This window comes from Dermacentor andersoni, chromosome 5, assembly GCF_023375885.2.
Source record: "Dermacentor andersoni chromosome 5, qqDerAnde1_hic_scaffold, whole genome shotgun sequence".
Classification (NCBI taxonomy): domain Eukaryota; kingdom Metazoa; phylum Arthropoda; class Arachnida; order Ixodida; family Ixodidae; genus Dermacentor; species Dermacentor andersoni.
This window is the reverse complement of record NC_092818.1, coordinates 44,324,259-44,348,113: the sequence shown is the minus strand read 5'-3', so window position 1 is coordinate 44,348,113 and position 23,855 is coordinate 44,324,259. Positions and strand designations below refer to the sequence as shown.

The window sequence follows — 23,855 nt, the reverse complement described above, 5'->3', positions numbered from 1 at the left end:
AGGCAATAACTCAAACACACCGCCATTCCCTGTTGCAGGTGGCGCGAAGTGAGCTTCATGTTTCGCTCTAGTGGCACCGTATTCAGGCGTCGCCCACAAGCTCAATTTTGTTTTGGTTTCCTGTTGCCGTCTTAAACACAATAGAAAAGCAACAAAGTGCCTCTCTGCTCACTCAAGCCCTACCAGCTCGAGCCGCCTTGACGTCTCATGCCGCAATGGTTCTCCCCAAGAGGAAACATCAAAACTTCCAGCAATAGTGTCCCACCACAAGAAGCTTGCTGACCCAGGACAAACTAGAGGAGCGCAAACATAATCTTGCAGGAGTCATGAAAACGGCAACACGTGTCGTGGGCAATTTAACTGCACAAAGTAATGCCAACAAAGTTCAGAGTTTGTCAAAAGCTTGTTTGGTCGGGATTAATCAAAGGCAAAAAAGGACACCAACCACAAACAACAAAAATACAAGACGCTACTACAAGTGGACTGATGTTTCTCACTGATATGAGGCATTTTCAATACGAGGCATTCTTATCTGATTCAACCCAGTTTTTGTCATTTTCGTCATGTACCTGTCTGTTTTTGTAGGCCTGTCTCAAAGATAGTGGACTCTATATGTATCTGCCAATTTGGCCACCGAATTGGCACATATAGAGCTGAAAAAGTTGTTGATTAAGTAAAATTTCATGCAAACAATTGCCGCCTTGCTGTGGCTTTTCTGTTTGTTGGCCTTTTTCTTGTTTGGTACATCTATTAGTACTCCTTCAAGGCCATTTTTTGAACTTCGACTTGTCTCAATTTTTACAACCTCGGTGTCATATTTTGCAAAAAAAAGGTCTAGTTGACGAAGCCATTGTAGCTCAAATAAAACGAACACAAAGAATGCAAGACCGAATACCACGAGCGCTACGGGCACCATGGGTGCCACTTGACCGGGGTGTCTGTTGTAGTGCCGAAGGTGACACCAGTCTAGGGTTCTTTGTGCCTGTTCTTGCACTACAATGGCTTCATCAAGTATCAACGAAATAGCCCAAGAACATGTTGAGCAGTCTGGTTGCTCATTCTGGATCATGCTCTTTTGTGCTTCTTCCAGTCCCACTCACTTTCTGGGAGTGAAAGCTCTCATCTGTTCTGCAACGGCTACTACGCGGACGTCGTTGTCCTCGACACAATGACATTGACTGTGGCCTTCGAGTTGGTGTCACGCGTTTCCTCGGATTGGATCAGTGCCATGCATGTTATTAGAACGCCTAAACGAAATGGTGAGTCATTCAGTGGGATTTCATTTGTTTGCTTCGAAATTCTACTATGATCGTAATTTGGCACCTCAAAATTGTTTAATTTCAATGTTCTAAATTAAGATAGTGCATTCAATTTTCTTGCAGGGTAAGTAACCTTTTAGAAATTAAGAGAAATCTCTATCAGAAGTTTCTTGAATGTTATCGATGGTTCTATCTGTTGCTGGTGTTGTCGCCGAGCCTTGTGTAACCAGATTCTGTGCTGGACGCGAAAACTGGTGTACATCCTAGAACTTATGCAAGCACCTGTGAACTACACTGGAACGTTCATTGAGTCATGCATAAATAGCCGTCGGGGCTGGTCAACGTATCAGATTTCGACAGTCAACGAGTGTGCTCGCTGCTTTCGTTGTGCAGAGCGTTACTGGTTTTGCTGGGCACAGGTTCACCCAATAGGCAGTTTTGACACTATAAAAACTTAATCTTTATAATCACAGCAGTCTTGTTCTGGAAAATTTAATTGGTCAATTTCTGTAAGCAATTATAATATGTGATTCCAAATGAAATCATTGGGACTTCTTGAAAAGTTTAAGTGGGCACTGGAGGAAAACAGTGAAAACAGGCTAGTTACCTCTTTCAAGGTCTGCCTCTGTTTCAGAAAAAGAAGTGTGGGATACTTGTAAAAAAAATTATGGACAGACCTTTATTTTGTGCTTTAACCCGCCGTGGTTGCTCAGTGGCTATGGTGTTGGGCTGCTGAGCACGAGGTCGCGGGATTTAATCCCAGCCACGGCGGCTGCATTTCGAAGGGGGTGAAATGCAAAAACACCCGCGTACTTAGATTTAGGTGCAGGTTAAAGAATCCCAGGTGGTCGAAATTTCCGGAGGCCTCCACTATGGTGTGCCTCATAATCAGAAAGTGCTTTTGGCACGTAAAATCATATTATACAAGAGTGGTTTACAGTAGTTCTCAAGTTAACCTTTAATCTTTAAATCCTATGTATTTCTCTTTTCTTGATGGACAGTTGAAGTGGCACTGTAACGGTAAAAAATGCGGTAAAAAAATTCGTATACGGTAAAAAAATGTTTCCTGGTCTGTAAGCAATCTTGCTTAATGGATCGCTTACTCTCTCCTGCGGCTTTTGAAGCATCGGCATATTTTTCTGCCTTATGCGTCGTGTGCAATCATGTTGCAGTGTGTGTGATGCTCAATGCAACATTGAGCAATAGTTTATGGCCATCTAGCACATGCGGGCAAGTGCTCATGCACGAGTGCACATGTTTCCAGCTCTTAGAAGCAGATGAGTGGCAGTTGTTAATGCGTGCCGGTCATTTTGCCACCGTCCCTATGTCACTCTCTGGCATTTCGTCACACACTGACCTTAAATGGTTACCGGAAGAGCACCACAGAAGGAGGACATTTCTTTTCGCATATGCATGGCAATCTGAGCAATTGATGCATCAAAGGCATAGATGCTGTATATAAGTACCGGGTGTCTGTTTACTGGATGTTCTTTCTTAGTGCATCGCCGACATGCTGGTCATGCTCCTGTGGGGCTCCCACACAGGCTGCATTGCTGACCATGCTGTGAGTTTCCATAGCCGCAACTGTTCAACCTCGCAACTGACCTCCAACATGCAGACAGTAAAACACAACATGAAAAACAAAAATTACTGATTATTGGCTAAAGAAATTGCTCAAAGAAGTTGTCTGTTCCAGTGAAGTATATGCAAGGTAACCTTTATAATAACTCATAATTGCATTTTAAATAGAAAATTCAAAAGTCTGGGGCACGTTGCGCTGCTAGCTTATACCGAACCTGCCGCCACACGCCAGCATTCACTGCTTCAGGAAAATGGCTGTTGAACTCCTGTTAACAGTTTAATTCTAAAAGTAAGAAAGCTTGGCATCATTATTGGAGCTGTCCCATCTGAGAGGAAACCTTGTTTTGAGGAGGAATGGCAAAGTAAACGTTGCACATTTTATATCCCTGTTAATCCTGGTTCTTTCCAAAAATATTTTCAAGGTTTTTTTTTTCTTGGAAGGCATTGAACTCATTTCAGTGCCTTGCTAAGGTTTAAAAAATATGCTTCAATAAGCAACAGTTGTGGCTTTCTGCTGCCTGTGGAATGCAGCTGTTGAAAGTGGCGCAGCTGTCCCTGAATTTTTCTCTTTTTTTCAAATGCTTTGTGCAGATGACGTTGTCGTAGCCATCTCCGCTTGCGGCATGGCCAAGGTCTGGACTCTCTCGCCCGAGGATTATAAGGTTTGTCGTATGACATGCTATAATTTTTTTTTTAGAAATAGTTGTCTCAACGAAGGCGGAAGAATTTCTCTAACGAAGGATAGAGTCTTTCATAAGTTTTGAAATAATGTTTCTGTTAAGGGTCCCTAAACTGTTCTGAGCTCAAAAATTTGTTCCATAGTGGCAGCTGTGTACCACTCTCCAAAGAACATACAGCTGCAAGGATTTCTTTAAATGATGATGTGATAGCAAAGAGACAGGCGTTCGATGACCAACTACGTGGCCATAGTGGTTTCCCTCTCTTCTTCACTACCCTCCCCGCTGTTGGTGTGTCCTTCTCACCACGTACTCTCACCTACTCCATGCAATGCAACGAAAGCTACGGCTTACATCAATAAATCAGAAAAAAGGCACCTCCATTGTCTACCGTTAATCGCTTCCCACGCGATGCTGACTGAATGGAAGCTACACAGAAGGATCAGTCGCACACAATGGGTGATCATCCTTCACTTCTCAGAACACACAGCCAGCTCTCATCACATTGGTGCTATTGTCTTTCTTCAAACGACTGTCGTGTCACGTTTGTGAATTATTGGTTTGGGCTACTGAGTGGTAATCTCAGTGCCTAGAATGACCAAGCCAGTTGCAAGAACAACACTGACTTGTTATTAACAGGAAAAACTAAGGTGAAGAATGGTACTACAAAGAACGACTAATAAGAATGTATAGATAAGGATAAACTGAAATTGCAGTATATTGACACATAACTAGGACGCTCTACAAAAGTCCTGAGAGGTGTGCTAGTTCTAAAGAGTACCACCTTCTTACTAGCGAAATGTGGGACACCATGACCAGGGGTGGAGGGTGGGGAGGGGGTGGCACAGCACGGTGAGAAATTAACTACAATACTTTATTTTTTAGTCTTTGGTGAGAAATTTCTCTTGCAATATTTTGTCATCTCTGAAACAGGGAAATAGAGCAACTGATAAAAGGTGAAGTTCAAATACATATCTGCGTAAACAAAACTATTTTATACATCACTGTACTATGCTCCAACATGGAACAAAGTTATCTATATCAACATAAAAATTCTACAACTAAAAGAATACTCGCAAAACAGCTGTGGCTTAGTTTCCACACGTTACCGATTGAGAGCCTGGGAAGTACTCGACGCCGCTTGTTTTGCTTTCTTGAAGTCGTATTTCTTGCCAGGCCAAACCGCCTCTAAGATGGCTTGGCCTGCTCACACTAAGTAGTGGAAGGTTTTCTCATAGTTTGCTTTACCATTATTCCGGCCTTCATAAGGTCTACGCTGCATTGGCTTCATTCACCGCTCCGAGCTCCTGTTATATGAGTGAAGAAAGTAGCTCCACGAAAGCATTAGTCACTGGAATGCTCAGCACAACTGACAACACTACAGTCATATATGGGAAAGCAATACTTTTGAGAAAGCTGCTCCACTTGTTCCCTAAACATTCTTTTGATTTCACTGCAACTAGCTGCCTGATTGCTGGCTGCAGACAGCACAATTCATCATACAGCTCGTCCATGTTGATGGCCAGTGTTAACTGGAATGGTGCAACAAATTTCTCAAGGTCACTGAACGTTAGTTGGTGCTGCAAGTCTAAGCACTGAAGTTGTTTTGTTAAAGATGTTACGGCATGCACATGTTCAACCGGGAGCCCACATCGGGGGGGGGGACAGTGGGACGGCGCACGCAGCTGGCATCGGAAACATTCGTCGCAGCCATGAACCGCATGGCTAGCTGATATTTTCGGAAGCTTGGAGTGCTTGCAGCTAACACGTCCTCAAACAGGGTGGCCAGATGCAGCTGAACTCAAGGTGCTGCCGAACAATGATAATAAAGTGTGAAATGCGGGACTTTTTTGAAGGATTTTCATATCTCTTGCGGGACGAGGGACAATAGCTCTCAATGCAGGACAGTCCCACGAGTCGCGGGACGGCTGATCACCCTAGTGAATTCATTCAGCTCACGATTGTGTCAATGATGATGTGGCATGGTGTGGCTATGGTAAGGCACTGGTAGCTGTAGTGGAGCAGGAGAAAGACGACTTGAAGATGACCGCCGTCCAGATCCTTGTCCCCCGGCAAGTGCACGTACACACACACTGTTATGGCCTTGAGACCCAAGTTGCTAACCGTGGGTGATAGGTTGACTTGATAGGCTGGTGCCTCTCGGCATCAGCCTCTCGGCAGTTCGCTCTGCTGCCGGAGCACGCCTGGCTTGATTTGCATGCTTACATAAAATGTGTTCAAATTGTTAGAGGTGGTTTGGGGCCCTTTGAGGAAAATTGCAGCATGCAGCTTCCTTTGAACATTCTACTAGTAAACATCCTAATGCACTGTGACTCAAGCCTTGTAAAATATGCCTGGCACAACAGGTTTAGAGCTAAATGTAAGGATTAGGGCTGGGCAAAAACTTGGATATCATTAAATTTAATCTAAAAGTCAAAGTTCAAATAATTAGATTCACGAATTGAATATCTACTATTCGATTTCCCAAATATTTTGCGTACAGCAAAACCTTGTTCATACGTTTTGGAAAGAAATGCAAGAAAAAAAATGTAATAACCGAGAAAACCTAAGATCTAAAGTAACAAAGAAATTTGACAGACTCAAGTGTATTTGACATCTACGTAATGTGAATCGTTACGCAAATTGTTGCATGAATCGTTGTGCCCCATGCATGATATATCAATGCACCTTGAGGTGGTGGAGCTTTGGAGGCCCGAGACACGTTTTCGTCTTTTCCTATTACACGGTGTTTAAAGATGGCAACAGGAAACCAAAGCGAAATCGAGCTGATGGGCGATGCCATATGTTGCCGAAGCGAAACATGATGCTCACATCACGCCGCCGGCAGCAGGAAATGGCGACGCATTTGGATTATCGCTCACTATACGTATGCAGTACCATTTGCTGGTACCAGAATAAGAAACTTAGTGCGCGCTAGCGTTTTCACATGAGACGGGCACGCGAGTATTGCGGTGAAGCTGGTGCTATCAATTGCAAGCACCTCGCCCATTTTCTTGTTTGCATGGGGTGTAGCGGCCAGAAAACATATGCGATCGCAGTTTGGCGATGTACTGAGCGTTGGTGCCAAAGTTTCGTGTTTTCCGGAAACTTACTAACTGGTGAAAAATTAGTGTAACACCATTGGCTCATTTTCTGTGCTCTCGATCGCGAACGTTGGCACTGGCAAATCGTACGTAACGGGATCGTATCAATGAGGTTCTACTATATTTTATGTAGATATCCATGCAGTGCTGCATGCCATATGGGCTGGGAAGCTTCTTGTGCTTGATGCCATGCAAGTGCTTGCCTCACTTCGTCATTTTGGCGCAAAACGACTACACCGCAGACGGGCTGACCTGACTGATGCAGTCACAGGCTTTGTCTCTGCATGCACTTCTGCCCTACTGCAAGCGCTCCCCGATGTTGGCCCAATGTGAGGATTGCAAAACAGAGTGCTTGAACACCGCACTTTTCAGAATGATGCATCATCAAATAGGACCACATCTGTCAGTAAAAGGTTCGTCCTGTTTGACAGGACTGCTCGAAACGATAACACGACTCGGACAGAGGGAATGGCAATGAAAGCAGCGTGTAATTGCAGAAAGTGTGAAAGCGTGTGAGAAGAACGAACCAGTGAGGCTGCCGGAAGGCACGCAGGGAGAAGCAATGAACTTAACACCACTTCAACAGCCGTCAGTCCAACCTGTACATGTGATCTCGGAAGCAATCACTGATGATCCACTCGTACGAGCTTATTAGTGGCAAGCATATTGTGACGACTTGGGGTCCATTACCGCATTGGTCAGCGGCGAATTTTCATCATGGCTACACTACCTAGGTCACTAGGCCTAAATCAGCACTGCTTCGTCTGGCGTCGCTAAGCAAAGTTAAGGTTTGGTGCCGAATCAATGCAAATCTATTCACAGCAGCTGTGCAACACTCGGAAAGGTGACAAACGATTTTGCAAATGAATGTCGAGGGCACGGGATGGCAACAAAGTTGTCCACAGCCACCATCTTTGCGACACCCTGTATGATGGCCTCTCATTCCCGACGCCGTTTGTAGACACCATCGGCCTCTTTTTGTAGCTTCGAGCAACCCATCAGAAGACTGGCTTTGGATTTACACAGTGGGTTCGAAAGGATCATGTGACAAGTGCACCGATGGCCCGGCTGCGTACATTTGCATGAGTGGCAGATGGAGGAGGAGAGAGAGTTGGGGAGGGGGGGGGGTCGTGGGAACTTGTCAAGACCCTTCCAAATTCAGTCTTTGACAGGTGGGAAATTAAGCTGTAGCTGACAGTGAAAAAAGCACCTATTCTTTACTGTCAATGCTGACCAGTCGGCCTACATAGCACTGACAATGGCCATGTGCAGAACTGTGATAGTCACATGTTTTTATTTTTATTTTCCCACTGCTATGAAAAAATGAAAGAAAGAACTTAGTAGTGCGTATTTTGGTCAAGATTTACTGCAGCATCGCAGTTATTTCTTCCTAGGTAGCGGTGGTGCATGTAAAGAGACGCAAATTTGTATGTGTACGTACTACCGTTAATTACGTAGTCATGCCATGTTCCCACCAGGTATGTATTAATGAGATTTCACTGTACTTTGCAAGAGGAACTTCAAATGGCACATTATGGATGTGCTTGCATGTTTTGACCAGCGGCTTGAGTTCCCTGGCCCACAGATGGTAAGGAAACGGGCCAGTGCTGTGTGCTGGCTGCTTACACAGTTGCATATCAATGGTTGTGCAATGTGCATGCTCATAATTTTGCAGTGTTCATGTGCCAGGGAATCGTACAGCAGCCTGGCCAACAGGCCATCAAAATTAACAGTAGTAGAACCTTTGTGGACACTGTCAAGACATCTTGCTCGTGTTTCTTTTGCATGGACCCAATGATGAGCCCTTCTTTATTGCAGATAGCAATATTTATGCTTATAAAAGATATCAAGTACTATGACAGACATATGCACATGTCAGTTGTGACTTCGTTATACAGTCGAACCTTGTTACAATGATGTTGCATCTGACACAATGTCATCATTTTATGCTATATTTGTCATAAGAATGTATTTGTTACGTACTCATATTGATGAAAAACAATTTAGGTTTACTTTGTTATATCCATTTAATCATTATATCCATGTTCATTCCTTCAAGGTTTGACTCTTAACTATGTGTGACTGTGTTTAAGTATAATTGCAAGTTATTTCCACCTTGTCACTGCAGTCTTCCAGCCCACTGTACGAGGATGAGTCCAAGACCCTCAAGTGCCTGAACACCCTGTGCCTGGCGTGCTGTGCCTACAACCAGCGCACCATACTTGTGGTGACGGCCAAGTGCTGGCATGTGAGTGCATACTGGAGCGTTTCTGCTTGGAATATTTTTCTCTGCTGTGTGTGTGCACAAAAGTAATGTAAATCATCTGCGGCGCTTCCTGTACTCCTTGCTGTGAACAGGAATTATCAAGAGGCTTAGAAGTGAGCCCTTGCCTTTAATTATAGGTGATTTCGTACATGCTCTGTTTCACTTTAGGGTGGTCACTGCTTTCACCTGATTATCATTTTCATGTCTTGCGCTTGAGCAAGATGCACTTGGCGTTATCGGAAACCTCGTGAACGTTATTGTCATTTTAATTAGTAAAATTTAAATTATAGAGTTTTGCGTGCCAAAACTACAATCTGATTATGAGGCACACTGTAGTGGGAGACTCTGGAAATTTGGACCACCTAGGGTTCTTTAACGTGTACCTAAATCTAAGTACACGGGTGTTTTTGTATTTCGCCCCCATCGAAATGCGGCCGCCGTGGCCGAGGTTCGATCCTGCGACATTGTGCTTAGCAGCCCAACACCATAGCCACTAAGCAACCACACTGGGTTTTAACCCTTTACTGCACAATTTTTTGCTTCCTCAAAATATTATTCATGGAGTTGTAGGGAAGCGTAACAGTACCTGGTCCCCCATGGAAACTTACTTTAGCGAATTTATGTAGTTCCAATTTGCAGAAAAGGGTATGTTGCATATTTGCAACAATGTGCAAATAAAGAAGAAGTTGAAACTGAAAGATAGACTTAGTGTGATTCATACTCAGATGCTTATTTGCACGTGACAATCATTGGTGCGCCTATGATTTAGTGTGGAACAATATGAAACACTTGTACATGCTTGTGCAGCACAGGTGGTTCCCACACTTCGTGCAGTACGTCATGCAGATTCCCGTGCAGCCAGGAAACAGTGCAGAGTTTTCGGGTTAGTGTCAAAATTTAGAACATCGAAGCACAGACGTAAGGCTCTGCCTGTGACGACGTGACATGGCAACGTGTGGATGCACAGCGTACTTTTGAAAAGAAAAAAGGAAATTCGACCAGAGAACATCTTGTCCACATATTGAATCGAAACGGACTTACACTCGTGGTTGTCGTGACTAATTGAAAGGTCACTGCCTTCACTATCAGGAGGAATTGCTCGGCCATACCAGCGTTTCGGAGCCATTACACTTTTCCAAAGAAAATAAACCATGTACACGTTGTTGCATTTGTGCAACATAGCAACTTTCTGTCACCAGGAACAAACTATTCCGAAATGATAATGTTTTTTTGAATCTACAGTCAGAAGGATGTGGAGCATAGCGTAAGAATTTTTTTTGCGCTTTGTCTTATGGAGAAATACATTTACAATGTGTAAAACTTACCTATATCACCCCTCGCGGACGCGCGCAGCCTCCGCCACGTTTGTTTTGGTAGAAGATGCGAAGGATTAGCACAGATGGCAGCACAAGGTGGCGAGTTTTACAGGCCAACGTTGCAGAAATGCAACAACGTCTACAGGCAGCTCCAAACTGACTTTGGTTCGGTTTTTAACGTCATTCATCAGAATGTTGCATAAATGCAACAAGGTGCAGTAAAGGGTTAACTAGTAGTAATGTGTGCTTGCCGCATTCTGATTGTATGCACATTATGAATGTAGTAGTACATCCTTGTACCAGCGTGAGCACTACCAACTGCTGTGGAATGTATGATGATGCATGCAAGTGGCAACCTGACTTGTGAAGCACAATTCCATTAACTGCAAGTGAAATTCAATTAATTGCCAATTGTGCTCATTACTGTCATCACCACCTGAATGTTTCTGCATTCTGGGCACAAGGTTGCCCAATGAACAGTTCTGTGCTTGCCATGAATTCTTTTGGCTAGTGTTTCTGTGTGAGCGCTGGCCCCACCTTATCACACTAATATGGTAGAGCCTCACTAATGCTTTGCAGTTGCTTGCATTTATGCAGTTTGTGGTTGTTCCAGTCAGAAGTCGTTTCGTGTGTTTAGATGACACGCACAAAACGCGCTTAGGTACACGAACACATATTAGATTATTTATTTCAGAAAAGTTACTTCTTCTTGACGCTCTCAACAGTATTTGAGCACTGTGTGGTAGTGCTCGAAACACGCTCCTTGATGGAGGCCAGGATTTGCACTGCAGATACTGTAGGGTCCTCATAGTCACCGTCTTCTGAAGTGCTCTCTTCAGAGGATGTTTGCTAACCATGTGAAGGCAAAATGCGCTCACACACAGCACTAAAATGATCTAACTTATGTGAATTTCGATCATAAGGCGCACTCCAAGAATGTCATCATCCTGTCGGTGCTTCACGCCGCAAGTTGTAAAAAAATTTCTTCAACCATGAAGGTAGGAAAAAAGTGCTGCCCTTGTCTGGAGACATTGCAAAGTGCACTTCTTACATAAAAAGATCAAGAAAGTTGGTGCTACTAACCCAAATAACTGGCAAACGCGAGTGTGAGGGCTGTGGGTGCTACCCGACATTTTACCAAAACATATATTTTTGTGCATCAGGTGAGGCTCAACACAGAACTGCGAAGGGTTTTTACCCACTTGAGATGTAGCTACAGGTACAATACACTAGTTATGATTAAGTGAACATGTGAAATTGGTTTATGTGGGCACACACACATCGCCTGCAAAATATAAGCGGCGAATATAGCTCAGAACATATTTAACATCAATTTTAAAGTGCGCGTGTGCGCAGCCAATCGCAAAACGTAGCACCTCGCGACATCGACGTTAAGGAAGGAATGTAAACAAGCGAGAAAACACTGCGTCATCAGTTTGCGCTTTCATAGGGGCGGGTCCTGCGAGCAAGTTTCTCACCGCTTCGATAGCCCCGATGTTCTCTTTCTTTTTTTTTGCCGCTGACGGCAGCACGGAAAATCAGCTAAAATTTGTTTCCTGCACGAAATAACTCGGAGTAAAGTGACCTCGAAAGTGTGCACGTCATGAAACGTTGCACGAAATAGTAAATCATTGGCGTGATTTTGACTCTCAAGCGGTCAGCGCAACTGTCACAGCAATCATCTCTGCAAAGCGGCTCACCTGGCTAACGTGTTTTCTCATCGCTACCAACGGTGTCAGGAAAGCTAATTGTATTGTCACTTATAAGCCACATAAATGTGCAGACGTTGGTTGTGTTGAGTGCTTTATCACGAGCTGCGGACGGATCGCATGTGTCACTGGCCTCGGATCTGACGGCCAACGAGCTAGGCCTATGCCGCTTCCTAGCGATCGCCAGACCGCCTGGCTTGCTCGTTCGCTACCTTCGGTGTCGATGAGCGGCAGAAGTGATCCGAGTTTGTGCGCGCCACTGGACACTTAGAATGGACTCCATTAAAGAGCAGCCAGATTTGCTCATTTCGAGCGTGCCTGGTATAAACAAAGCCTGCTGAGCTTAGAGCAGTCCGATGATCTTATACCGCGACTACATACCCCCAAGCCTGATGCTGTGGCGACTTTTACCCCACCTTGTGTCCTGCTCCGGAATATGCTTCATTCCCAAAGCGCCCTCGACGAATGGTTCATACTACTTGTAGCAGTGCGTATGCATACCGATAGCTGTTGCTGGTCGCACTTTCCGAGTCGCTGCTTTGTAGTGGATCCAATCAAAAGTGGTTGGCCACGTCTAATACAGCAGCAACTCCCGCCTGCAGGAAATAGTTGCCATTGGAGGACGAAAACGATCACGACAATGATGGCGAGGACATCGCAAAGCACATGTAGATGTAGCAGATGAACTAGCAACACGAAGCTGGCGTGCTGGCATGCATACGTCACAGTTTTGTGCGATCATGTGCCCAGCTGTGTTTACATTCCTTCTTTGGCCCATCTCGTTGCTCTCTGAAACTGAAACTCGACTGGTCGCTGCAAACAAGACTCCAAATAATTACCTGTCGTGCTCTGAAGTAAATGATGTTTCGTGCTGGGATTACTGGGTCATTTGCTACTTATTGCAGCGTAAGAACCAAGATGGAAAATTTTTGTGTCAGTACTCCTTTAAATGTTAGCTCATATTATCTACCTGTTCAATTCATATTGAATTGCAGTTCTTGAACCAGTTAACACGTATTTTGTACACATTTTGTTGTGTGCCAGCTTAGCATGCCCTTTCTATCAAACATAAATAAGAGGACTAACTGCATGACCACATACTAGCATGGCGAAGAAACGCATAGATGTTGTAACATGTTTGTGTAGCATGCTTTTGTATAGGTTAATCAGTTTTGCAGTATAGGCCCAATAACAAGATGCACGCAACATATCTTAAATCACATTTCCATTAGTAACATACACTGATCGGGGGTTATTGTCTTGACCTGGTAGTGATCTCGGTGTGGTAAAGAAGCGAATGTAAGGAAGATGGCTTGACAGGATTCTTCTCTCTTTAAGGGGTCCTGAACCAACTCTCGAGCTAGGCAAAAAAACCCATTCTGTGGATAACATACGCTGCTTTGAACATCTTGGACAAATTTTGAACTCGTTCGCAACATCTGGGTCTCGCAAGCGGAACGAGAAGACACCTTTTTCTCAAACACTCTCTTTTCAACATAAGCCTTCTCCTCACTCTTTTTTGGGGCTGCTGTATTTCATCATATGTGAGATTCCCATAGACCAATAGTTGGCCAATAGCTGACAACAATCAAAGCGTGAGCTGGCTATCTTCTGCTCATGCTTGGTCACACCCATCCACGTAGGAATAAAAATTTGGCCACAGTGCTTATCGGTGTCGTAGCCATTGCCTCTTGCTAATTTTTATTAGTCTGAAACACTCAACTAGCCTCAAACTATGCAAAACTTAAGGCCAGAACACGTGTGCTATGCCTGCAGCGCTCTGTGATTAACAGCAGTTAGCATCTACAAGAGATGTGTGCTAGTGCGCACTTACTCCCAGTCACGCCTGGCTAGGCTTGCTTTGTATTCAGCTTCGTACCGAACACTACAATGTGCACAGTCTAGATTTGCCTACTATCCGGGCAGGAAAAAGCCAGTCTGCACCACCTATCATGGACAGGCTGGAGCATGCAAGCGTGCACTCCAGCCCTGCTGTGCACTCGCAGTTGTGTGTAGCCACATGTAGCTGAATCTGCTTTGTAGCGTAAATACCACAGCCATCGCGGTGACGAGCTCGCTCACCGTAATGCCCTAGGTGGGGTATCGCCACTCTCTCACCATCGGCGCTCTTCCGCTCCTTCAGAACGGAGGACATTGATGGTGAATACGAAAGGTAAATACCGCACTCGAAGGATCTACATTCGAACTTGGTCTTTTTGAAAAATAGTTTCAGAAATATCTTCCTGGGAGGTACTATACTCTCTCAAAGGCATTTTTGAGGCTTCAAAGAAATGTGGTTCAGGGCCCCTTTAAATGGAATTTATAACCAATATTGCATCCCGAAAAAAGAAAAAGCACACTATAAAAATTATGACCTTAGGATTTGATCGAAAGTTAGAATCTGAACCAAAATAGGTTGTTTTATATCTCCAACAAAAAAATAGAGGTTGACTGATTGTTTGATTGTACTTATCATGGAGATTGAGGTGCTTTCCCATACTTCGTCCCCCAACTCGCGCGTTGTGCTTAGCTTGATCTCCGAGAACTGCCGCTGTAACGGCAACATGGCGGACGCAGATAGCGCACTGGAGCTAATTTCCCACGCAAACCGTGCTTCTCTCTCGCTGGCTCAAATCACTGTGCAAGCAAGTGTCACCATGGACATGCCCTGATTGGCCTCCCGAGTGGTGGCCCCCGGGTGCCCTCTCCACCCAAGCTCTCTTCCGCTGAGCGCTTGATCGCTGCAGCAGATGCTCACAGGCCCGCAACGAGTCCGCTACATGGGACCTTTGCTCCCGCGACTCGTCATTCTCGCGCTTAGTGGACCGCTTCCCGGTTAGCCCTAGCGCAGCGGGTACGCTACCCATCTCCACATAACTGCCACCCAACTCGGTATCGGCATGGCATCAGAGCAGGCCCCTTCACGGCCCTCGTTTCTGCTTGATTACGTGGCTACGGACTTAACGCCTTCGACGCGGACGACACTGACAGCATAAGGTACGTTCACCTTGACGACCCTCTGCTTGTGGCCACCGGGAGCGATCCCTTCTTTGGACAACCCTTTGGTGATGTCGACTGCTCGGATGTGTACTCTAGTGCTAGCCATGCCAGTTTCGAGTTTCCTCAACTGTTTGAGACGCATGCGGAGCAAGTGCCTACCAGCCCTCCGACGTGCTCTTCCCGCTCGCTCGCCCCTTTTCGTCTCGAGCGCAGTTGAGTATCTCATATGTCGTGTCGGAGCCACCCTGCTTAGGTGCCGGCACTGTTACGTGTCGCCTACGACGCGCGGTATAGCCGGTGCGGATGCAACGGACGCCGGGGCTTCGTTCAAAGCGGCGGACATTTTGGCCCATTCAGCGCCGCCGATACGCCTCCCCGCCAAGCGCGTCCAGGCGTGTTTCAGTGCCACGTGTCTTCGTGTGTGCGTGTGTGTGTGTGTGCCACGCTTGTCAAAGCGCAGCAGCCGGGGAGAGGAGCTCCCCAAGTGTGAAGCGAGGAGGTCTGATCGGCGCCGGCTCGGCGATGCGTCACTACACTCGTCTCAACCTGTCTCTCAGCGTGTCCGTGCCCAGTCACGTGCGCATCTGACGAGACGTTCCTCCTTGCCCTCAGCTGCGAGACTATAAAAGCAGCTGCCCCCGGACGCCAAGAGAGAGGCTCCGATTTCTTCTGCTGTGTTACGTGCTCTCCCGTCTCTCCACTTCGGTCGACCTGACCGGCCGCTCTTTTGCGATGCTAGAATAAACAAGTTGTTCTGTTACCAGTCGACTCATGCTTTGCCGGGACCTTCGGATGCTTCCAGTTGTGCCCCAGGCCGCCAGGCCAACGCTACCCTTGGGGCTTGCGACCCATTTGCAACAACTCGTGCCAGCGGTGCGATTGCAACAACGGGTGTCAGCGCTGAGATTCTTACAACTGGCTGGTAGCGGTGAGATCGCGACAACGGAGGCCAGCAGCGAAGATATGCGGTTGACTGTATGCTGAGCAGCAGAACGACCATCCGGGAGCAGTGCAACGAGCCCTGTGTGATGACTGGTTGCCTGCAGCGGAACGACTGCGCTGAATTCTTGGCTGCGAGGTTTGGTGAGTGCGGGACTTTCTTCTACTGAGTTTTGCCAGGCTTTTGTTAGTGTCAGAAACAGAGCTGGTAATTGTGGTTGTCGTTGCTGCCGGGTTAGTTTGCGGCAAGACAATAGTAGGCAGTAGAGAAAGCAGCATTCAGAGCAGCCATGGATTTGAAGTCGTTGCGCAAACCGAAATTGCTGGAGCTTGCAAGAGAGTTGGGTCTGGATGTCTCAGACAAACTCAGAAAACCAGAACTGCTGAGGGCTATTCTTGAGTTAGAAGCTGAGGATGACGAGCTGTCGGAATGCCTTGAGACCATTGAGGAGCGGGCAAAAAGACAGGAGCGCGAACTTAAAGAACAGAAAGAGAAAGATGAGCGCGAATGAAAAGAACAGAAAGAAAAAGAAGAGCGTGAACGTAAAGAACAGATAGAGCGAGAGCAACAAGAGAAAAAAGAAGAGCGCGAGCGTCAACACTCTTTGGAAATGAAGCGTCTCGAGGTAGAGATGGAACGCGCTCGTAATAGAAGTCAGGCACACGGTGCAGGAGAACGAGTATTGTTCAAAATGACTGACCTGATGCGGCCGTTTAAGCTTGAAGAGGACATTGGTTTGTTCCTGGTTAACTTTGAGCGAACGTGCGAGAAGCCGGGGTTCTCTCGGGAAACGTGGCCACAGCGCTTGCTCACTTTGCTACCCGGCGAGGCGGCCGACGTAGTCGCTCGCTTGAATAGAGAAGAGGCAGAGGATTTCGACAAAGTGAAATCGAGTCTGCTAAAAAAGTACAGGCTGTCAGCGGAGGCGTTCCGTCGGAAGTTTCGGGAAAATGAGAAAGGTAAAAGTGAGTCATATACAGAGTTTCCCTACAGGCTAATGTCAAACATGCAGGAGTGGCTCAAAGAAGAGAAAGCGTTTGGTGACCACGAGAAAGTTCTGCAGTGTTTCGGGCTAGAACAGTTTTATAGTCGGTTACCTGAGAACGTGCGGTACTGGGTCTTGGATAGGCCAGACGTTAGTACGGTGGCTAGAGCCGCCGAGCTAGCCGAGGAGTTTGTGACGCGTCGGGCTCGCGGAGCTAAGGACGGTCAAAAGGGTGAATTTGGCTCCAAGTTTGAGAGGCCGAAGTTCACGCCCATGAGAGCAAAGGGGGACACACGTAGTGCGGATGCGAGTGAAAGCAGTCCGACCGAACGTAAAGAGACGGCGGCAACCGAAGCCGAACGCAGAAAGAGGTTCGAGACGAGGCAAGCGCGCGTTTGTTATACGTGCCAGTAGCCGGGTCACTTTTCGGCGCAGTGTCCAGAAACAAAAACAAAAGTCATGTTTTTGTCATTATGCAGCACTGACGAGAACATGAAGCTTCTCGAGCCTTACATGCAAGACCTCCTCGTGAACGGGAAAGAGTGCCGAGTGCTTCGCGATTCCGCAGCTACAATGGATGTAGTTCACCCTTCTTACGTAGAACCCGATATGCTCACGGGCGAGTGCGCATGGATCAAGCAAGCAGTGGAAGCTCATAGCGTGTGTCTGCCCGTAGCAAAAGTGCTTATTGAAGGACCTTTCGGAGCACTTGAGACGGAGGCCGCAGTGTCATCTATGCTGCCCCCCCAGTACCCGTACCTATTTTCGAACAGGTCCGATCACCTCCTGCGCGAGAAGGGGCTTTTGTTTGGTGAGGCTAGCGTTCAGGCCTTAACCAGATCGAAGGTTCGGGAGCTCGCTGCAAAGGCGGTAGTTGCGGGGCCGACGTTGTCGAACGATGAGAAAGGGTCAGAGGCGCAGCAAGCTGATATTCAGAGCACGCCCGAACTGAATAAAATTGAGCCTGTAGCGTTAAAGGCACCAGATACTGGAGAGGAAATTCCCGACGCGGGAAAGTTAGAAGAGCTTTCTGCAGATTTGCTCATCGCGCCTACGTCAGACGGACTTAATAGGTTGCTAAAAGTCAGCCGGGCGGCTTTGATAGCCGAGCAAAAGAAGGATGGCAGCCTAGAAAACATACGCTGCATTGTCAAGGAAGGTATCGCCAAGAAAAATGCTCGCTTTGTGGAAAGAGGTGGGGTCCTGTACCGGAAGTATCTAGACCGCAGGGGAGTGGAGTTCGATCAGCTGATCGTGCCTCAATGCTATCGTCAGGATCTGTTGCGCTTGTCGCATGGGGGTTCGTGGTCCGGACACCTAGGAGTTAAGAAAACTAAGGACCGTCTCTTGCAAGAGTACTATTGGCCAGGGTGTTTTCGGGACGCAGACCACTTTGTGAAGACATGCGACACCTGTCAGCGGGTGGGCAAACCAGGGGACAAATCGAGGGCGCCGTTGAAATTGGTACCTATCATTACGGAGCCTTTTAGATGGCTCGTTATTGATACAGTGGGACCTCTGCCGGTAACAACCACGGGGTACAGACACATTTTGACTGTGATCTGCCCAGCGACAAAGTTCCCTGAAGCAGTGCCGCTTAAGGAACTCAGCTCAGTTGAGATAGTCAATGCACTACTGTCCACATTTGCGCGAGTTGGTTTTCCTGCGGAAATCCAATCAGATCAGGGCACAGTGTTTACTAGCGCTTTGACGGCAGCCTTTCTCGAAAGGTGCGGGGTAAAGCTGTTACACAGCTCAGTGCACCACCCCCAGTCGAATTCCGTTGAGAAGCTCCACTCCGTCATGAAGCGCGTGTTGAGAGCATTGTGTTTTGAACAACAAACTGACTGGGAGCTGTGTCTGCCTGGGGTGACGTTGGCATTAAGGACCGCGCCGCATGCGGCTACGGGGTTTTCGCCAGCTGAGCTAGTGTACGGTCGCTCGCTGCGATCTCCACTTCGCATGCTTCGAGACGGATCACTGCCCTCTCCAATGGCTGCAGACCATCTCTTCCACAAATGGCCGCCTCCTGCGCTGGAGCCTCGCTTTGCAACAATATTCCTTTGAGGTGCGTTACAAAAAGGGGAGTCTCAACGGTAACGCCGATGGCTTAAGTCGAAGCCCCTAACGTGGGAATCAGCCTCAAAATTGTTTGTTACTGATGTTTTTCTTCCTGAGGCAGGATTTTTAACCTATTGCTTTTGTGTAGTGTTTCAAAGTGATGATGTGCTTTCTAGTGCAATTTTCCGATTTGTGGACGCGTTCTGAGTGCTGCTAAACTACTGTAAGGAACTAGGCAGTAGTATAAAAGGGGAAAGAGCCTGGCAGGGCTTAGTGAGGGTTGTGCCGTGCTTGCTGACTGAGCGGTTGAGTTTCGGCGTAGTTCTAACGCTTGCCGGGAACGAGAACAAAAATGTCAACTCTCCCGAAGTCACTTTGCAGTGTCCTGTGTGAACCTGAACGAGGCCTTCTCTGTGCGCTGCGCTCAAGAAACGCCGAAGCACGACCGACTTCGGTTATGAGCATCATCAAGCGACATCCCTCTGGACAGCGGATGCAGTCCCCTGACCATCGGGATCTCCTTCCCCCGGCGGGGCGGTCTGTTACGTTTCGCCTACGACGCGCGGTATAGCCGGCGCGGATGCAACGGACGCCGGGGCTTCGTTCAAAGCAGCGGACATTTTGGCCCGTTCAGCGCCGCCGATACGCCTCCCCGCCAAGCGCGTCCAGGCGTGTTTCAGTGCCACGTGTCTTCGTGTGTGCGTGTGTGTGTGTGTGCCACGCTTGTCAAAGCGCAGCAGCCGGGGAGAGGAGCTCCCCAAGTTTGAAGCGAGGAGGTCTGATCGGCACCGGCTCGGCGATGCGTCACTACACTCGTCTCAACCTGTCTCTCTGCGTGTCCGTGCCCAGTCACGTGCGCATCTGACGAGACGTTCCTCCTTGCCCTCAGCTGCGAGACTATAAAAGCAGCTGCCCCCGGACGCCAAGAGAGAGGCTCCGATTTCTTCTGCTGTGTTACGTGCTCTCCCGTCTCTCCACTTCGGTCGACCTGACCGGCCGCTCTTTTGCGATGCTAGAATAAACAAGTTGTTCTGTTACCAGTCGACTCATGCTTTGCCGGGACCTTCGGATGCTTCCAGTTGTGCCCCAGGCCGCCAGGCCAACGCTACCCTTGGGGCTTGCGACCCATTTGCAACAACTCGTGCCAGCGGTGCGATTGCAACAATGGGTGTCAGCGCTGAGATTCCAACAGCACAAACTCACTCGCTGTCCCTTCTTTGTCCCAAGCGCAGTTCGATGTCTAGTGCACCGCAGCATAGCCTCCCTGCCTCGCGGTTGGTGCAAAACCGCTCGCTGGTCTCTCCTTGTCCCGAGCGCAGCTGGTAGGCAAGGTTGAGCGCGAGCAAGCCCGCTCAGCTGACAACGTCACCACGTTTTCCAACTACCGCTTGCCTCATGCACAGCTAGGCGACGTTTTCGATGCGCATGAGCCTCAGTGCTCCGCCGTCGATTCGTTCGCCAGTCGTGTGAGGCCTCATGCACCTGTAGGAGTGGCAACTCAGCTCTCCTCTGTGCCATTTTCTGGCCCCTCAGGGTCGGGCGTGCATTTGAGAGAACAGGCGCAGGTTGGCCCTTCTCAGACCGCCATGCCTGGCCTGGAGCAAATGTCGCTGCACACCGCTGCCGCACAGCTTCTCCAAGTCCTGATGGAAGCGGTGCGCTCACAGCCTAGTGCTCTAAAGGGAGACCTCCAGCCCCCTCAGCCAGGCATGCCAAGCAGCCTACGGGTACCTCTCCCGGAGTATGGCGGTTATCCGGACCGCATGAGTGCTACGGAGTATCTCAAGGCTCTGCACCTCTATCAACAGGCAGTGCGGCTGGACGACAGCGTGATGCTAGGCACTGTATTGCCGGTCTTGCTAACAGCCCACGCGGCACAGTGGTATCGACTTGTCGGCCACTAAGCTTGTTCGATGGAGGTGTTTAGGATGCTTTTCCACAGCGAATTCCTCCCTCCTGACTACGAACTGCATGTGTCGCAAGCTAGAGCTTCGCGCACAACACCCCAACAAATCTCTGCTCGAGTATCAGGGCTATGCAGGAGCTCTATCTTCTTGTTGACCCTTTGGCATCTGACACCGAGAAGGTGGACTGGGCCATTCGTCAAGCCCATCCAACCTTCGCCGCTTATTTTCGGAGCACCCATTATCGTGACCTAAATGAGTTGGCCTCCGATGCGAAGTGGATTCAGAGCAACATACTGGCAGCAAGAGCCTACCGCCTGCCGCCACCGCCGTCCGTCTCTCTCAAACCTCGTGTGTGCTCTGGTGGTGCCACGTCACCCCGTAATTCCCTGAAAAGCCGATCTACCTTTGACGTAGAGGCTCACTTAACTGCACTCTAAGTTTTAACTCGCGATATAGTAACAGTCATGATAACATGAGGACAAGTATAAATAAAGTATTTTTGACCAAGTTATTTCGATCAAAGTGTCACTGTGCTCACATTTGTGGTTCATTCAAACATAACCTTGCTTGAACTCGGCGATTAGATCAAGGCATAGGGAAGATGCTCATATTGGCCTGTTGTTGTTTTGGACAGCATTTAAGACAATATTTTGTGTGGGCCTCTGGATCTTTTAGTGCAAACTAGCTGCCAACCTTGGGCATGTATGGCCGTTAAAGTTTTGATGACCAGCATAAAGAAATGGAGTATCTCTTTACCCCCTTTAATTTTGCATTGATCATTAAAAGTTTCATTGCCATCATATACATTATCGTAATCAGCTTAATTTATGTTCGTTGCAAACAAGACAAAAGCCTCTCCCAGCAATATTCGATTACCTCTGTCACGTACCAGCTGACCCCATATTATGTCTGCAAGTTTCCTAATTTCATAGCAGCACATACGTATTTCTCTCTTGTCCTTGATTGCACTTCCCTTCCCTTGGTAACCAATCTTCTACTATATTACACTACTGGTCACTTACTCTTTGCATTACATGACCTGCACAACTGTGTTTCTTCCTCTTGATCTCAAAGAACATGTCGTCTACCACTGTTCACGCTCTAATACACAGTGCTGTCTTCCCATCCCTTAATCTTATGCCTATCATTTTTCATTCCATCCATAGTTTAGCTATGTTTTACCAACAAGGCCATACTTATACCCTTATGTTCCTTATTAAGATGTAATATTGTGTATCATCATTTCATGCTACAGGGGTAGGGAGTGGGGCCATGAATGCATGATTGAGCCATGTCCCTGTCCTCTTATCTGTGTGCGCAGATCTACGATGCATACGACTTTGCGCTGCTTTGTTCAACGGACAACCGGCCAGGTGAGCGATGGATGGGAGGGGACTTCATCTCTGCTGACCGAGTGTGTGTGTGGAGCGACAAGGGTCGAGGTTACCTCTACCAGCTTCCAGCCAAGTGAGTTCCACTTTGATCCTCCCTTATTGGCATATGCGGCAATTGGTTTCTGTCCCATTGATATGTCGGTAGACACAGCTTAAAGCGCAACTTGTTTCAAATCTTGGGGGAGTCACCGGGGTTTCGGCAAGTGAAACCCCAAAAATTCATTAATTGGCTACTTTGCTATGTTCACTGAGCAACCGCTATCTTAAGTCCGGTTGAAGTCATGATATAGGCGGCATAGAACACTGCTTCAAGGAGACAGCATCAAAGTCTGCTACTGGGGCGGATCCAGTTGCCTACTGTGAGGGGGGGGGAGGTACGCAACTAACCGCACGTCTGTAACGAAATGGTCATGATTTGTTCTCAATTGCATCCTTCATTGCGTTTTTCATTGACGCCTTGCAGACAACCACGTGACCAGCTTGAAAACAAATTGACGCCACTGGGCTTGGTCAAACCTTGTAAAAGCACTAAAAACTGTAAGGAAACAGAAAAGGGAGGTACAAACTGCCCTTAACCTCTTCACTACGGAAAAATATGTAGGCAAGAAAAACAAGCATCTTCAACGTTTCATTTGAAATGGTTTCGGAAGTGCAGAGAAAAAAGTCTGGAAAACTCCTTCATTTTCGAACGGTACAAATGAATGTACACAAAATTAGTTGTGAGCATGGTAAAAATAAAAAACAATTTTATCCTTGCATGTGTAAGAAAGACATTGCATTTCATGCACCAGACTCTTGACTTTGCTTTGCAATCTTTGTTCCTGAATCACATTGCATTTTCAATTTTACAAAATTCTGAGAAGTGATCGGAACCATTTTCTCATGTTGCCGTCAGGTAGCTATAGGCTGGTGTGGTCTCTGGAGCTGCTGGTCTACTTCCGTACCTTTATTCCCTGATACCATTTGGATTTGGGTTAGATCATTTCAACGACGCGAAAACACAAAAAACCACAACCTATATACTTTAAGGATTACACATGCGCAAATGATCCTGCTGTACTAGGTTTCCTAGAATGCCAGTTTCATTCATTTAATGAACTAACAAATGTACAAGAACTCTGGACGCGTTTTAGAAATATTGTTAAGTATTCCGAAAACACCTTCATTCCTAATAAAAAGAAACGCGTTAACCGAGAATACCCGTGGATAACACGTGAAATCATCCAACTAAAAATAAAAATAAAACGACGACGGAGAAAGGGAACCACATGCACGTTAGACGATCTCATCGGTACATTTAAACAAAAAATATCGGAAGCAAAAGCCCGTTTCTTTGACACTACATTACCTTCGTTTATGGCGCATGACCCTCACAAATTCTGGCGATATTTATCAGATGAACAAGAAAAAATAACGCAAATCAAAATCTCGGATCATGTTATTCAGGACCCTGAACACATTGCTAAAGAGATGAATAACTTCTTTCAGACAGTTTTTACGAAACATGCTACAAATGCAGCTTTAACACCTTACGATGTCAAAATACCAATGGAAGAACTAACTGTAAGTGAAGAGGGCATACTGTCTCTATTGCATAAGCTCGATCTTAAAAAAGCTACCGGCCCCGATCAAATTTCTAACTCATTCTTAAGTCGA

At 47.0% G+C, this 23,855-nt stretch overlaps 1 protein-coding gene across 4 annotated transcripts in view; it reads left to right on the top strand.

Annotated features, from left to right (window-relative positions):
- Positions 1 to 23,855, top strand: part of Rbcn-3B (WD repeat-containing protein Rbcn-3B) — a 188,248-nt gene that overhangs the window by 15,621 nt on the left and 148,772 nt on the right. For all 4 annotated transcript variants that reach the window (XM_072288168.1, XM_072288166.1, XM_072288167.1 and 1 more), the window contains exons 5-8: positions 1,091 to 1,259; positions 3,432 to 3,502; positions 8,750 to 8,869; positions 22,127 to 22,272. In XM_072288168.1, coding sequence (XP_072144269.1) covers positions 1,091 to 1,259; positions 3,432 to 3,502; positions 8,750 to 8,869; positions 22,127 to 22,272 — 506 coding nt within the window. The remainder of the gene's footprint in view (positions 1 to 1,090; positions 1,260 to 3,431; positions 3,503 to 8,749; positions 8,870 to 22,126; positions 22,273 to 23,855) is intronic.